At 39.3% G+C, this 17,260-nt stretch overlaps 3 protein-coding genes across 3 annotated transcripts in view; all 3 read right to left on the reverse strand.

The window, feature by feature from the left end:
* stab2 (stabilin 2) overlaps window positions 1–1,273 on the reverse strand; it is a 51,719-nt gene extending 50,446 nt beyond the window's left edge. The window contains exon 1 of the mRNA XM_022212641.2: window positions 1,134–1,273. Coding sequence (XP_022068333.2) covers window positions 1,134–1,208 — 75 coding nt within the window. The 5' untranslated portion in view covers window positions 1,209–1,273. The remainder of the gene's footprint in view (window positions 1–1,133) is intronic.
* Window positions 1,274–3,415: 2,142 nt separating this feature from the next.
* wnt16 (wingless-type MMTV integration site family, member 16) lies at window positions 3,416–9,531 on the reverse strand. Its single transcript, XM_022212656.2, has 4 exons — window positions 9,237–9,531; window positions 8,006–8,232; window positions 4,406–4,695; window positions 3,416–4,302 (listed from the first exon to the last, which is right to left on the reverse strand). The coding sequence occupies exons 1-4, from the start codon at window positions 9,326–9,328 to the stop codon at window positions 3,844–3,846; spliced, it is 1,068 nt and encodes a 355-aa protein (XP_022068348.1). The 5' UTR covers window positions 9,329–9,531; the 3' UTR covers window positions 3,416–3,843.
* Window positions 9,532–11,147: 1,616 nt separating this feature from the next.
* cped1 (cadherin-like and PC-esterase domain containing 1) overlaps window positions 11,148–17,260 on the reverse strand; it is a 35,373-nt gene continuing 29,260 nt past the window's right edge. The window contains 7 exon segments of the mRNA XM_051946519.1: window positions 11,148–13,278; window positions 13,547–13,693; window positions 13,786–13,873; window positions 14,404–14,505; window positions 14,589–14,809; window positions 14,888–15,024; window positions 15,113–15,212. Of these exon segments, the coding sequence (XP_051802479.1) occupies window positions 13,066–13,278; window positions 13,547–13,693; window positions 13,786–13,873; window positions 14,404–14,505; window positions 14,589–14,809; window positions 14,888–15,024; window positions 15,113–15,212 (1,008 nt within the window). The 3' untranslated portion in view covers window positions 11,148–13,065.

Consider the following 17,260-nt stretch of genomic DNA (forward strand, 5'->3'; position numbering starts at 1 on the left):
TCAGCAAAAACAAACATTTTGCAGATGTTTGTTATTATTTGAAGGAAAGATTATGAATATTTAAATATGTTTAACTGTTTATTTTACTGAATTAAAATCTGTGAAATATATATGTGGAATAAAAAACAAACAAAAACAAAATCCTTTAAGCACCATAAAAGGCACTTAGAACAACTTCAAGCAAAAATATGTTCTTTAGGGAACCATTTTGCAGAAAGCAGGGAACCAGGCAGAACTTAGTGGTTCCACGTGGCTCTGTTATGACCAGAGGACTTCTTAAGTCATTTCTAAGCAAATAAAAAAAAAAGAAGTCAAATGTAAGAATCCGCAGCATTTCTGGGTTCCCTCCATTAGAACACATTTAGTTGTTTGGGTTCTGGACTGTTGGTCAGACAGAACATGTTCTAAGATGCGAGGTTAGGATTTGAGAACCTGTGATGAACTTTAAAGAACAATTTCTGTAAACATTTCCTCACAGCACCCCAAAGGATCCTCAAAGAACCATGAAAAAATGGTTCCTTTAAGTACTTCAAAGAACTTAGAAAAGAAAAACATTCTTGCAAAGACAAGTTCTTTCAGGAAGCATTTTCCAGGTGGCTCTTTGTGGAACCACGTGGTTCTAAGTTCTATCAACAGAACTTGATTATAATTAAAGTCATTTTTAAGCAAACAAAAGTCAAATGTAAGAATTTGCAGCAGTTCTGGGTTCCTTTCATTAGAGCACGTCTGATATTTTAGGTTCTCAGTCAGACAGAACATGTTCTCAGATGCAAGTTTGGGATGTGAGAACCTGGAAGAACATTTCTTCCAGTTTTCGTCTGGAATAAAACTCAGTTCAGCTGCTGCTGTTTTCTGCCACCAAACCAAAGAACTCTAATAAAGAACCTTTAAAGAACCACTGAAATCAGGTGAAGAACATCTCCTAAATGAAGAGTTTCTGCAGAACCAGAGAACCTTCTGAGGAACCATTAAGAACGTTTCAGGACGACGTGAACGAGGAATCTCAGCGGGTTGAATTTTAGCTCATTAATCCTGGAAAGTTTTGATTTTTAAAATAGTTTTTTTCATTTTGAGCTAAAAACAGAAAGAACAGATGGAGAACCAACAGATGGAGAACCAACAGATTCTTCTACCTGAGAGCCAGCAGCAGACGTCTGACCTTCAGTGATCAGCAGCAGAGGAACCAGCAGCAGATGATGAGGCTTCATGGTGGTCGTCTGTCCCGGTTCTCCTCCTGCTCAGTTCTTTTCAGGGTCTGAACCTCCCGTTTCCCCTCCTCCTCCTCTTTATCCTCCTTCTTATCTTCCTCCTCCTCTTCCTCTTGTGTTTCCTGAAAACCAGAGTCAAAAAGAACTGCTGAGTCGTGGTTTCTGTCGGCAGCTTTCAGGAACGGCGTGTTAAAAAACGTTTTACAGAATTTATCTCAAAGTTGTTAAAAATACGAGACAAGTTAAAGTTCTGCAGCCGAACCAAGAAGATCACTGATAGAACTAATCAGTAATCTATCAATAAATCTGATTAATTCTCTCATTTAGCAGCTTAAAGTTTCTGAGATTCTTTAAAGAACAAACATTAAAACAATCAGTCGATCAATAGATTTATAGGCAACAAGGTTTCAGTGTTTTCTGATCAGCTTCAGGATTATTGGTGATCAATACTGTGTGATCAGCATCCGTTACCATGGAGACGGAGCCCCAGTCTGGTTCTGGAGTAGAATGGCAGGAAATCCTGGACAGTAAATAAGAAGCTTTTCTGCTGAGTCATCAAACGCTGATAGAGCAGGAAACCTACGCTGACTCAGCACATCTGAGGCCACAGGACCAGGACCAGAACCAGAAACCAGAACCAGAAGCTGAACCAAAACTAGGACCTGAAACAGAAAAACAGAACAAGAACCACAAACCAGAAGCTAAACCTCAAACTGAAACTAGAACCAGAACCTAAACTTCAAACCTTAAATCTCAACTTAGAACTAGAACTTAAACCCCAGTCTCGAACCAGAACTTTCCTGTAAAACTTACAGTTTTTAATTGCAGTTGTTTAGAACAGCTCCAGAACTGTGAAGAACGTCCACATCACCAGTCAGTATTTTTATAAACAGTAACGTGTTCTTTTACTATATCTGACTGTTAAATTACACTTTTACTGCATTTAAATAGCAGAAAATAGACGTTCTATGCAGATTCACTGTTCTTTTAAAGGTAAACTACATATTAAGGTTTAAAATGTTATTTTAGAAGTTTTCTGTTTTGTAATTTCCACTTTGACTGTATAAAAAGAAAAGAAACAAAACAACAACAAAAAGGAACAAACTGCAAATAATCCGAGAAGTCTCACCTGTTGGTGGCAGCTTTTGGTTCCTCGACCCCGGTTCCTCCCACGGAACCTGAAGCTGCTGTTGAAGCTTCGTAGAGGATTCTGATACCAGCCCTGATCAATCATTACGGACATCAATAACTGATATTGAAACTGATTTATGGTGTAGAAGGCTGAAGAATCACATCTGGAGAACCTCAAGGTTCCAGCTTGGGCCCACTGATGTTCAGGTTCTCATGTTTATACCAACTCTGTCAAGATCTGCAACACTTAATCAATCAGTAGACCAATAAATCAACTATATCAATTAACAATTAATAGTTTTCAGTATTTTTTTAAGGAAAGCTGTCTAAATTCTGTGATTTGAGTGTCTTAAATGTGAATATTTTCTGGTTTCTTTACTCAATGACAGTAAACTGAAGATCTTTGGACAAAACAAAACTTTGACAGACATTTTTCAACATTTTTTTTTTTTTTTACATTTTAGAACCAACCAGCTGCCAGTGGAAGAACTTCATGTTAAAACTCAGCAGTAAAATCAGCCTTAGCTCCTGATTTGGTTTGTTAAAGAGTCTTTGGAGTTCCACAGAGTTCTAACATGGATCCACTGTTATTATTTTACAACCTGTTTAAAAGCTAAAATCACATCTGGAGAACCTCAAGGTTCCAGTCTGGGAACACTGATGTTCAGTTTTTCATGTTTAAACCAAGTTTTATCGAGAACTACAACGATGAATTAATTCATACACTAATAAAGCAACTATATTGATGATCGATTAATCGCTTTGGATAATTTTAAAAAATAAAAAGTCTAATTTCTGTGGTTTCAGCTCCTTAAATGTGAATATTTTCTGGCTTCTTTCCTCTCTGACAGTAAACTGAAGCTCTTTAAACTAAGCCAGACATCTGAAGAAACTCTAATCCACATTTTTCACCATTTTCTGACATTTTATAAACCAAACAACTGATCAATTCTTCCGAACAGCAGTAATCAGTTGCACTTTTTAAAACACTGTTGCAGCACTTTTATGTTCGACTTTAATCTGTTGAGTTTTAATCTTTTAAACGTGTTCGATAAAATAAAAACAGAAGAAAAGAATCTTTATATTCGTATTTACTGAATCATATCAACGGTCTGAAAGTCAGTTTCTGAATTTGAAGGAACATTTTTACAAAAATAAGATTTTTTTCCCCTCAAAATTCAACCGAGAATTATTTACACATAAATAAATGTTTATTTCCCAAATAGAAAAAAGAATCCATGATTTTTTTTTTGCTGGAAAAGTTTCCAGTCCTGAAGAGTTCTGCAGAAATGATCCAGGATCAGTTTGTGGACCTTCAGTTTGGACTTCAGGTTCCTGCATTTATCTGCTATGTTCTACCAGAAACCAGAAGCAAAAACCGAGACGTTCCTCACAAAGTTTCTGTAAGTTCCTGTTGTGTCTCAGATGGTTCCTCAAGATCTGTTCAGAACCGAGGACTCGATCTGTGAGGCTGGAGGAACATCTCACGTGACGTGTCCAGGTGTTATTTACAGGTGTGCATGTCGTTCATGCTCTCGCAGCGTCGGCATCGGACGTAGCAGCACCAGACGAACTTGCACTCGCAGCGCTGGACGTGTCGGACCACGTGTGTGTTGTATCCTCGACCGCAGCACAGCAGGTTGCAGCCGTCCGGCCCGGTGGAGGTCCGGTTGCAGCGGCGCCCCCTGGTGCCAGCGATGCCGCGGCGCCGGTCCTCCAGGCAGTAGTTGGGAGACTTGTTGAGGAAGATGAGCTGGTGTTTGTCCACCGGGGGGCGGCGCTGCTCCTTCCTCCTCATCTTCCTCCTCGATCGGTCCGACACCTGGACGCTGTCCAGGTACCGCTCCTTCAGGTACGAACCGACCCGCTCAAACGCCGCCATCGTCCTCCAGCACGTCTTCACCGCGCAGGAACCGGAGACGCCATGGCAACGACAGTCTGTGGACATCATCCTGTCGACCGCCTGAAGGCAAAACAGAAAAACAGAAACCTGAATGTCAGCGCCTGGAGACAAACAGCATCGGTGTAGAAGCGAGTCCAGTCATTGGACAGGTGTAGACGCTCACCTGTCGGCCGGCCTCGCTGTTGTGTTGGTTCATGGTGTTTAGCGTGTAGCCGCCGCGGCTCATTGACATGTTCTTGGCGGTGCCGTCCATGAACCTGCGGCTGAACCAGGTTCCGTACTGGATGTGGTCAGAGCAGCCTCCCCAGTGCCACCCCTCCACCGCCGAGACGCCGCCCCGAAGCCGAGCATCGCAGCCGCACTCCGTCATGTTGCCCTGGCTACAGGACCGCGTCACGGCGTGGACGAGTCCCGCCGCCATCACCGCGTAGATGAACGCCGTCTCTTTGGTTCCTGCAGGACGAAGACTTTCACATTTGTACCGAACTGACACGTTTTCAGTTCACAGAGTTCTGCAGTTAAAAACTCGTGCTGCTTTTATCTTTGACCTGAAAGCAGCTGAAATGTGGACTGAGATCAGACACTTCAAATTTTTACAAGTAAAGATAATCTGCAACACTTCCACTGACATTTCAGCTGCTTTCATCATTTTCCCTGACCAACATCGTTTTCATCTCCTCTCCTCTAACAGAACTCATCGGTGTGTGCTCTGGACACTTCAACTGCTTCCAACCTAAACTCTATGCTGCTTTCATTTGTGTTTTAAAACCGCGTTCTTTGGTCTTTTATCCATCAGCAGAAAGTGACGCTTCTTCTTTCAGCTTTCCTCACTTCATCACTTCTACATTTAAACATTTTAACATCAGCCGACGCTTCCACTTCCCTCACACTGAAACCTTTTTAGGACGTTTGTGTTTCTGCTGCTCAAACATCACTTCAACTTCTTTCAAAACATTTCAAAGTAAAAGCCTTTTTTTGAGTCTGAGTTTAAAGTTTGATTTTTAGGTTTTTAATTGGATGAAGCTGAACTTCAGCATCAGAATCAATAAGTGAAGTCCAGAGAACAAATCAGAATGAATTGTGCTATCAGAATGTTTTCGTCGTTCGTCTCAAACTTCCTGATTTAAAACATGAGACTCAGAGAAACGAACCTCGGCTGAACAAACTGGAGATTAAATATTCATTTATTCATTAAGATGAACGAGTTCAACAAATTTGATTAGAGCTGCTAGAAAATTGGTTTGATCCGATTAAAACGATCAGAAATATCTGCAGAGGAACTCAAAACGACGGCGTGTTTTCTGACGATTGTGTTTCAGAGAAATATTTTTATAAATAAAGTTTGTCACAGTTTGAAACATTTGAAGTAGTTTTTTTTTAAAACTGAACTTTTTTTTTGGTCTGCATTTGTTCTCATTGTTAAACTCCACAGAAGGGGTGTCAACACTTTATGAGATTAATACATATTTTAGTCTTGTAGCCAAATATCTTATTATTTAGTGCATGTGTGTGACCATCAGCAGCCCTCCCTGGAAGCTTAGCTGACTTTCTTTATTACATTTCCCTGTTAAGAGCCAGGGAGGGCAGTGCTACACCTCAGAGGTGATATGAGGGGAAACAAAGGGTGGACAGGACGAGAGAGGACGGACGGACAGGGACTAGCAAGCGGTGCTATTACAGCTGAAGAACATCAGGTGCTGTGTTATTCCTGACTATTAATTACTCATCAATAAGACAAACAAACAAACTCATACACACACAAAAAAACAGAAAAACCGAACAAACAAAAGGGATAAACAAAGCCCCCCCCCCCAAGGGGAGGGAGAGGGGCGAGGAGGAGCGGGCAGGATAAGTTCATGCTAGCATGCTAATTCATGCTAACAGTGCTGCAGAGACTTCAGTGAATCTGATTTATAGTTTTTTTTATCTCTGAGCTGAACTTTTTCAGAGATTTAGCTTCATTCTGCTCTGCAGCTGATTATTGATTGTTGATTACTGATTATTGATTACTGATCACTGACTTGGTAGATAAAATCAAACATTAAAAACTGACCAAGTGCGTTAAAAGGAAAAACAGGGTCGCTAATGAAACGGATTCTTGTTGCAACTTTTATCTCAGTTAAATTTTTGAGTTTTATCAGTTTATCTGGAATTGAATTTATTAATGAGGTGAAATTAAACTCTGAGATGTTATCGGATGATTCATGTCCATGTGAGCAGCTGCTGGGACCAATCAGAGACCAGGACTGTTCCGTTAAACTGAACTGTGGATTAATTGTGTAGTTTGGTTGTTTGGCCTGCAGGGGGCGCAGTGACTCCACAGATTCTAATCTTCACCGAGAAACTCTAAAAACACAGAAGGAACCATAAAAACAGATGAAAATAATGAGAAAAATGTCAGAAAAATTACCAATAAGATTCGATTTAACTATTGTTTAAAAGACTAATTTAAATATTAACATTAAAACTCAAAAATATTGTTAATTATCCAGATTTATTTATTATTAAAAGTCAGTTTTTATCAATTATTTTGAGTTCATTTCTAATGAAACTTTATTAAAACAACAAAATTCAACAAACAATTAAAGATAATCCTAATAAACAGTTAAAAGACCTGAAATCATGAAGTTATAAACGTAAAATAAATATTTTATATTATAATTATCAGCAGAACACAATTAAAAGAAAGTTTTGTCTAAATCAATACATTTTGTTTTATTTTAATCTCTCATCTATAAAAACAGTGGAAATATTTCCCTTAATTTGTTTTTTAGTTTAAAAGTAAAAATCCAGCTGTTGGCCACTGATCTTCTAAATTATTTGACTTTATTTTGCTGTTTTATTTTTATTTATAGCTGAGCTTCATATTTTATAAAGTTCTGTTTGAACAAAACACAAATAATGAAAATAAATAACACAAACAATCCAGAAGAACAGTTTATAATTAAATGAATATTTAAAATACAGAAATTATAATTTATTTATTTAAAATTAATCTGAAATTTCAAATTTTGTAATAATAACTGAATATTATTTATAAATTGCTGCTGTCAGATTTGAAATATAAAATGTTGGAATAGAATATAATGTAGTATAAACAGTATAATGTAATATAATATTTAAAATAAATGTGTATAATTCTACATATAAATACTGCAAACATTTATAAATATTTTTAAGGGCATTTCATTAATATTTATTTCTGACATTTTATTAATACAGGGATTTCTCATTAATTATTATTAAAACATATTTTAATTATTTTTAGGCTAGAAAATGTTTTTAATTAAAATAAATGTAATTAGGACATTTATTTTGAACTTAATATTGTGGATGAATTAAACTCAGATTTGCTGTTTTTGTTGCTAAAATTTAAATATTTTGTGGTGGAAAAAACTCGACACAAATTTTAAAAAGTTTATTTATCAATAAAATGGTTTTATTTCTAATAAAAGATGAGAAAAGATTTTAGAAAAAAACATTGAAGAAAATTTAATTGTGCAAATTAATTCTGAAACGTTTTTTCTACTCAAAAACTAAATATTTATTTTTAAAAATCAAGAAATATTAGCTGGAATTATTTAGTTTTTATAAGGAGTTAGGTTAAAATCTAATGATTGTTTCTATTCAATAAATAAACTTTTAATTCCTTTTTTGGAACAGAATTTAAGGAGAACAAGTTGAACTTAACGACAAAATGTGACCATAAAATACTCGGATACTGCTTAGAAGTACTCGGATACTCGTTAGAACGGATACTCACCGCTCGTCAGCTCGTGTCCGAACACCGGCGGCTCCGCGGACGTGGAACAGTTCCACCGTTCGTGTCTGAACTGACTCCGACACTCGGCCACCGCCAGCCGGGCTCCGTCCTGGACGCTGGGCAGCAGGAACGGCTTCCGGCGGCACAGATCCCGCTGCCGGGCGCTCAGAGGCGGGTTGGAGCAGCTCAGCTTCTCCGGGGTCCCTGCGGAGGTCACACCGAGCCACCTGAGGAAAGCGATCCGTTTTTGTTAATTCTGCACGATGGAGGAGAAACACGTGGCGGTTTTAGAGTCAAGAGAAGGAGGATTAAAATTCGGCTTTAATGTAAAAAGTCATAATGAACCATGTCATGTTTTCTTTTTTAAATAAAATAGCAGAATTCCTCTTTTTGCGCACGTTCGTCTTTTGGAGTCAAGAGAAAAAAAGTCCTCAGTTTCCTTATAAAGGCATCTTTGTGTGATTTTTATGAGCCGAACTGAAGATCAGCTGCTGAACCCGCAGAATTATTTATAAAATTAATTAAATGTGACTCGATGCGGTCAGTCTCTGATTAAAAAACCTTAAAACGGGCAGAATTTAAACGGAATCCGGTTTTCATGAGGAGAGTTTCTGTGTAAATTGTAATAAAACCTGCTATAAATCTGCTTGTTTCTATCAGAGAGCTGCAGTAAATCCACCTAATTAGATTTTCTTAATTATTTGGGTTAAAGGAGCGCGCGTGCGGCCACTTTGGCGCAGATCTCGTGGACAGAAGGACTCGGTCGGAGCGGGATTTTAAAAAAAGACTTTTGTTCTCATGAAATCTCTCCTTTCAGCTCCACTGGTGTGAATTATAACTTCAGAGGAAATAAACTAATCGTTTTAAACCGGTTTAATGGACAAACCGGGTAATAAAACGAGGTTTTCCGGTGAAGTTTGGATCTCATTCACCTGCGGAGTTAAAGCCTCACATCCTGGAGCTGATTCGGACCACATGCGTCCAAACAAAACCGGGTTTTACCCGATTTACGTCCCTCCGGTCCCTGGACGTTAAAACTCACCTGCAGCGGAGCTAAAACTGGACACGCCGTGAACTCACCTGTTTTTATTTTTGTTTTTTTAACGGAACTCGGATCGTTTGTGTGCGTCAAAGCGGCTCAGAGTTTTCCAAACGATCTGGAGCTTCTGTCCAACACCGGACAAGAAGCGGCTGCTGGATTCGGTTTCCGGTTGGTCCGGTTCATACTCACATCCAGCTGGACCGGCAGCGCGGCGGACACACGGACACGAGCAGCAGCGTCAGCGCGCACACGTGTCGGACTCCGCAGCTCCGAGCCTCCATCCCTCTGCAGCCTTCAGCCGCTCAGTCTGCCCATCGAGGCTCCTCCCGGCCCGGTCCCGGTGCTCCCGGTGTCCCGCTGATGTCCCGCTGATGTCCCGCTGATGTCACGGTCCTCTCCGGTCCTCTCCGGTCCCCTCCGGTCCCCTCCGGTCCTCGGGTCTCTGCTCGGATGCTGCTGGTCCTCCCGGTAAACTTTTCCACTCTGCCGGAGGCTCGGCGGGACTCTGGACCAGTCCGAGTCCCGGAGGATCCTGATTGGACCGGACCCGGACTCGCTCGGCCGCTGACGTCACAGCTGGACTCTGATTGGTGGAACGGATCAGAAGCTTTATGATTATTAATATAAACGTCTCGACGTTTAAACCGGAGGAGCAGAAAATAGTTAAAAGTGCTCCAGAAATGACTCAAAGTTTGTCCAAGAAAACTCAATAAAAACCAAAGTGACTCAGAATATTTCTAAAAAGATTCAAAAACAAGTAAAACTGGTCCAGAAGGACAGAATTGGTCTAAACTGATGAAAATCTGAACATAATGGCACAAAACTCACCTAAAACGATCCAAAATGACTTTAAAACAGAAGTAGAAATCTGTCCAAAGCAACTCAAAATGTGTCCAAACTGCAGTGACATTTGTCCAAAATAAATAATCAAAGTGCCTCAAAAAATCTCCCAACATTCCTGAAATCACCCAACACGTTTAAAGTTAAAAAAACACAAAGATAAATGGTTCAGAATGACACAAAAGTTGTCTAAAATGAATCAAATGTGTCCGAAATGACTCAAAAAACACCCATGAGTCAAAATGTCCAAAGTATAACTGTAAACAACCAAACGGGCTTCAAATTCCAACAAATAGGAGTAAAAACAAAGAAACCAAACCTTAAAATGTCTGAATGAGGTTTGGTGTAAATGCTGATTAAATGTTTGTTGATTTAAATCCAAAAGTCAAAAGATTCAATAAACTGACTGGAGCTTGATGCAGACTTTAGATTTTATTATTTTATCACTGATCATTTAAATGACTTCGTTTAAGTTTGAACTAAAGCACCAAACTCCATTCAAATGTTCATTAATTTAACACGTCTGGATGTTTAACATTTAACCCTAAAATCATTCAGTAAGTTAACTTCAGCTCGTTAAAAAGTTTAGATTCTGATTTTATCTTTAATTATTTACTGATTAAAATGAACGAAGTCATGTATTAGTAGTGGATAAAAGGAGGAATCTGAGTCTAAAACATCACACTACATTAAATTATTTAACATTTTAATAGCAAAAATATTTTAAAACTTAAAAAAGAAGCAAATCTTTCATTTGATCTGAGTTGATAAAGAAATAAAAAGTGTGACTCAGAATAAACAAAGAAAAAGTTTAAATTTCAGTATTTTTGAATGGAGTTTGGTTGGTCAGAATGGAGACAAAAATCAAGGTTTTCTGAGTCTAAAACATTAAACTCTGTTAAAAAATTTAACGTTTAAATTCTGTTGAATATTTAAAAATGTGAAAGAAAAAGTGAAAATGGATTACTGTCGATTGAGAAACAAAATCAGTCAATTTCTACAAAGAACTGATGTAAATTAAAACTTTAAATCGTTCATTTTTTGAATGGAGTTTGGTGAAAAAAAAACAAAGCTTTAAATTAATCAATAAGTTCAGTATTTAAACATGCAAAAACAAACAAACAACAACAACAAAACAGACATGATTGCAGAACATTTTTGTAAATTTAAGCAACAAAACGGTGAACTTACTGTGTTCTTTTCTGGAGCTTTCAACCATTCAGTCGTTAATTTCAGGTTAAAATAAAACCACGTAAACAGTTTGGTTGATAGAAATCTTGTGTTTTATTGACATTATAAAGTGTGAAGATAAAAGAACAGAGAGGGTAAAATCATCTTCACAGCCTTCGTTGGAATAAAAATCCTCACCTTCATATAAATATTCAGAAATTTCAGCAAAAGCAAAATAAACAAATCTGTAGAAAAATAGAGAAAATATCAGCAAATAAGACGCTCGATTCTGTGATAATCTGAAGAATCATCAGAAATATGAACCCATATACAGAAAAATAATAAGAAAACCTATAAATATATATACAGACAGAAGCTGATCAATAATCGATCGACTAGAGGCTCATCAATATGTACAGGCAGAGACAGAACCGATCGATCAATGAAGACAGAAGAGCAGCTGATCAACAGACATAGAACTGATCCATTATCAATAGCACAAATCATCATCTGACTGTGTAGTGTACTAGTTAGTAAACATGAGGAACTACTCATTAACTAGTACTGTGGAACTAGTTAGTACCAGTCACAAGCTAATCAGTTCCTACTAGTTAGAAACTAGTTGGTATCCATAGAAAGCAGCATCTATCAGTTACTATCCATCAAAAACTAGTCACTGTACATGTGAAACTAGTTAGTATGAGTCAGAGGTTAGTTACTACAAGTCAGAAACTAGTTAGTCTCAATGAAAAAGCAGAGTACATCCAAAAATGAGTTCCTACGCATCCACAACTAGTAAATGTCTAAAAGCACGCCTCAGAAACTAGTTACTGCATTTTAAAAACTAGTTAGTGCCCAGAAAATAAACAGTACACATCAGACAAAACTAGTTAGTTTGCATCAAGAACTGGTTAGTACGCTAGAAAAGCAGTACGTATCAGAAACTAGTTACTATGCAACAAAAACTAGTTGATATGGATCAGAAAACAGTTTGTTAAAGCAGCACTAGTTGGTACACATCAGAAAATAGTTACTGTGATACAAAGACTAGTTAGCACATATTTAAAATCAGAATGTATCAGAAACTAGTTAGTATGTGTCAGAAAATAATGAGTTAGAAACTGGTTAGTCGACATAAACAGCAGCAGATATCACAAACTAGTTGGTATGTATCAGAAACAATTCTGCAACTAGTTAAAACATCTAAAATGAGCCATTAGGCATTAGACATTGGTAACTACCCCTCAGTAGCTAGTTACTAGGCAGAAATAAGCAGCATCTATCAGAAACTAGTTACTGTGGATCAGAAACTAGTTAAAATGGATCAAAAATGAACTACTACTAATGCAAAACTAGCTAGCATGCACGAGAAATGAGTTACCACGAGTCAGAAAATAGTTAAAATAACAAATAAGAAGCTATTACACATCAACAACTAGTTAATACTCATCAGCAACCAGTTAATACAAATATTAAAGCAGCATTTATCAGAAACTAGTCAGTACAAATAAGAAGCTAGTTAATCAATAAAAGAGCAGCATGGATCAGTAACTAGTAGTTACACATTAGCAGCTAGTTAGGATGCCTTAAACACTGCTAACGGAATGGTTAGCATGAATCTATAATCAGAAACTAGTCAGAACATGAGTTAGTATGACCTGAAACTAGTTCATTTACATTCAAAGGCACCGGATACTAGTTAGTACTAATAAAAAAGTTGTTAATATATAATATAGTGCTCATTAACCTGTAGTTAGTACACAGCAGAACTTTTGACTTGTGGTCATGAGAAACTGCCAGGTGGTGATCTGACAACCAGCTGGTAGTTTAGTTTAGTTACCTGACCAGGCAAACAGGTTCAACTCAGTTCTGATGACTTCACATCCATCCATCTCCTGCCGTGTTGAATCAGAGAAAACTGCAGAATAATTCCTCCTCTAAGTCCTTAAACCTGAACAGAACAGGTGAGGTCTACCTGCAGGACTCACCTGTTCTCCCTCTCAGGTGTTCAGTTTCTGGTTTTGGGACAAATGCGGCTCAGCAGGATCTCCGAGTACACCTGGTTAACTGGTCCTCTCACGTGATAGGTGGGGGGCTTAGACTCCGCCTCCTGGTCCGTGTCCGATAGAGCCGATTGGCTGCTGAGTCCAGGTGCAGTTCTGGTCCTGTTGGTGGTTGACGACGTGTCGCTGGGAGGTTTAGTGGACCAAAGCTTCTCCACCTGAGAAACCAGAGAACCGGAAAGCAGAGATCAAGAATCCACAAGGCCATGAGAACCTTCACTAGAACATTAAAAAACCTTCACTAGAACATTAAAACCTTCACTAGAACATTAAAAAACCTTCACTAGAACATAAGGTTTCACTCAGACACTAAAACCTGTGACTGGACACTAAAAACATGTAACAACATGTTTTTCAGACACTGACGTTCCTTTGAGGATAATCTGAGGAACCAAACATGTTCCGTGATGATTAAAGTCGGGGTACCTCGTGGAAGTGGCAGGCACATCGTCCCTGCAGGAACTCTTTGTATCGACCCATCGTGATGCTGAATGTGTCGATGACCTCATACCCATGATGCTTTGCGGTGGCGATGATGTTGGCATTCTCTCGGTACAGGTTCTGTATCTCTGTCTGAAGAACGAGTCGATAAAAATAGAGCGATTGTTTTTAACTTCCAAAGAAAAGATGGTGAAGAAGAGGAACATGTTGAACCAGGAACCTACCAGGCTGAGGGACCGGATCCCGTCCACTGGAAGGTGGAACCCCATCCCCAGAGACTTGACCACCACCAGGATGTTACCCAGAGACTCTCTGAGGATGAGGAACAGCAGAGAACATGTGGTTCTCAGCAACACAGATACCTCAGGAACCTTTAGTCAAACTAATCATATCTTCATGAAAATGATGAATCAGAGATACTCCAGGAACATGAAGACCAGAGTTCCATGTTCTCAGGAATGATGTGTGATGAACCGTTTAGTATGAGGTTCTTCAAAGAGTTTTATTAGGCTTCATTTCATTAAAATGTTCTTTAAAGAACCCCCAAAACTGCATCAAAGAATCATCCAAAACTTCCCGTAGGAACCTTAAATGAACCCTCAAAGAGATTTACCAACAATCGGTTCTTTAAGTCTTTGAATAAACACTGAAAATGGTTCCTTTAATGGCTTCCAAAGAACTCTGACCAAAGCAGGTTCTTCAAGGAACCATTTTCCAGATTGTTCTTTGTTGAACCACCTGGTTTTATCTTGATAACAGGACCAGATGATCATCTAAGCCATCTTAGAACAGTCGATGTGAACCTGTATGCTGATGACACCTGTGTTTATGTGAGTGTTTACCTGTCCAGAACCTCTGCAACTGTTCTCAGGTGATCCGTGTTCAGCCACTGGACTCCGCCCACCACCAGAACCGTCCTGTTGGAGTTCTCTAGAGGTCGCGACCTTCACAGAGGTCATAGAGAAAAATCATCAGCACCGATGTAGCTCCGCCTTAAAGATGGAGTCTGACAGGTAAGCGGACTCACCTGTTGAGCAGCTGCAGTAGAGCTCGTCTGAAGGTGGGTCTCTGCTTCTTCTCCAACCAGAACTGAGGATAGTAGGAGTAGCTGATGAGGCTCCGCCCCCCGTTCAGGTTCTGGTACACCAGCGTGTCGTGAGCTTTGCCCCAGTCCTCCAGGCTGGAGTTGACCCGCTCCATCAGGAAGTACATCATCCCCCGATTGGTCGAGTCTCCGATGAACATCACCTGAGGACAGACGGACCGACAGGTGAGCCACGACACCAATGAGAGAGCAGGTCAGGACCCGCCATCAGCTGACCTCACCTTCCTGTCCGTCATACAGTCCTGCAGCAGGGGGCGGTCCACCAGCGGGTGGTAACAGCCGTCTGGTTGCCAGGCAACCTCCCTCCAATCACACGTCCTGTTGTCAGAACAGCTGAGACATGGCACCACCCACCGACCTGAGACAGGTGAGACAGAAAGACAGAAAGACAGGTGAGACAGAGACAGGTGAGCGGCGCATGGTGGTCTCAGAGGACGGGTCGGTACCTGGGACGTCTCCGGAGCTGCAGGTCTGATCTGGACCCTCAGAACTGATGTGAGGCTGAAGACCACAGAACCGACCCGGTTGGACCTGAAGACCACAGTCCTGGACAGAAGACAGAGGAGGACATCAGTGAGACCTTCTACTGTCAGCCTTTACCTCGGTTTAACACTGGTTTGAAACTGGTTTAACACTGGTTTGAAACTGGTTTAACACTGGTTTGAAACTGGTTTAATACTGTTTGAAACTGGTTTAACACTGGTTTGAAACTGGTTTGAAACTGGTTTAACACTGGTTTGAAACTGGTTTAATACTGGTTTGAAACTGGTTTAACACTGGTTTGAAACTGGTTTAACACTGGTTTGAAACTGGTTTAAAACTGGTTTGAAACTGGTTTAATACTGGTTTGAAACTGGTTCAACACTGGTTTGAAACTGGTTTAACACTGGTTTGAAACTGGTTTAACACTGGTTTGAAACTGGTTTAACACTGGTTTGAAACTGGTTTAATACTGGTTTGAAACTGGTTTAACACTGGTTTGAAACTGGTTTAACACTGGATTGAAACTGGTTTAAAACTGGTTTGAAACTGGTTTAATACTGGTTTTAAACTGGTTTAACACTGGTTTTAAACTGGTTTAATACTGGTTTTAAACTGGTTGTAAACTGGTTTGACTCTGGTTTAAGGCTGATTTTAGACTGGTTTTGGTGTAGGACTGGTTTTTATCAGTTGTTCTTTGAACTGGGTTCAGTTTGCTGTAGGACCGGTTCTAGAGGTGAATGAAAGTTCAGAAATGAGCAGCCTTCACTGTCTTCTGTTTCTTCTTCTTCTGTCCTTTAAATCAAAGTCTCTTCTTCTTCTCTTCCTCCTTTGTGTGTCGGTTCTCGGTGTTTGGAGGTCGGAGGTCAGATAAACTCTCCAGGAGCCTTCAGGTCTGGATGGACTTCAGAGCGCCGGCCTCGTTCTTCTTCTTCTTCTTCTTCTTCTTCTTCTTCTGGTTTGCTGCAGCGGGTTTCGTCACGCCGGCGTCACATTCTGCATGCCGGCATCGCAGCTCACAACAAAGTGCGACAAGAAAACTTAACAGGGATTTTCTTGTTCGTACCTGAGCTCTGAGATCAGACCGGGCGACACGACAAACGCCGCCGCCATGCCTTTCATCCACAACCAGCGGCCGTCTGAGGCCGAGCCGCGATCTGGACGTTCTCCAGACTGACGGGAAGCAAAAAGACCGAAAACCACTGAAGGAGAGCCGCAGATCCTAATGTCCACTAAAATGAACATTTATGTCAGAAAAATGGAAAATATAAAAGAGTAAGTTTGGATTGTCGTCAGTTTGTCCCAATGAAGAAAGTTTTGATCATTTTTATGCCCTTGATTGATTTCGAACATTTTACGCTTCAGTTTTTTCGTAATAGTTTGAGGAAAACTGCACGACTACTAATATTAATGATCTTAGTTTGTCAGCTCTGGAATTCACCAAACTTTTATTTCTGTTTCTGTTCTGTGGGTTTTTCTTGAAGAGTTTCTTCATTTCTCATGAACACATTCATTTATTCAACATTTTATTCATAAAAACATGAAGGAAGAGGAGTTTTCTTCTCTGCTGACAGTAAAAGTTCCGTTTCCAAACATTCCTGCTGCTCTAAACAGGCTTTTAGTGGTTTTATTCAGTTTTTTAAACCTTTCTGGTTCTTTGGTTGTTTTAAAATTAATTCCATAGATGGAAATTATTATTAATAATAATTAGTATCAGTATTATAAAATTTGTAAAATAACTGTAATAATTATAAATGAAATAATAATATTATTAATATAACTTTGATTTTTATCAGCAACCGACTAAAAAAATCTTGTGCTTGTGTAACTAATTAAAAATAGTTTAATTAAAGATGAAAACCTGATTCTTCTGTAGTTCCTTAGTTGAAAATAATTTAATTAAAACTCAAAAAGGTCGATGAATACTTCAGAAAATGACTCAGATTTCTGCACACAGAAAAGGAATAACTTAATACTGAGTCTTTAAAAGCAGAAAACATGAATAAATGTGGATTATTCTGCTTTAAACGGAGAGAAAAAGCTGCGGAGGTTGACTTTAAAGTCGGTTCAGATCCGTCAGAAACTCTCAGATTATCTTCAGTTCAAAGAGACGA

Source organism: Acanthochromis polyacanthus, chromosome 1, assembly GCF_021347895.1.
Source record: "Acanthochromis polyacanthus isolate Apoly-LR-REF ecotype Palm Island chromosome 1, KAUST_Apoly_ChrSc, whole genome shotgun sequence".
Taxonomy (NCBI): domain Eukaryota; kingdom Metazoa; phylum Chordata; class Actinopteri; family Pomacentridae; genus Acanthochromis; species Acanthochromis polyacanthus.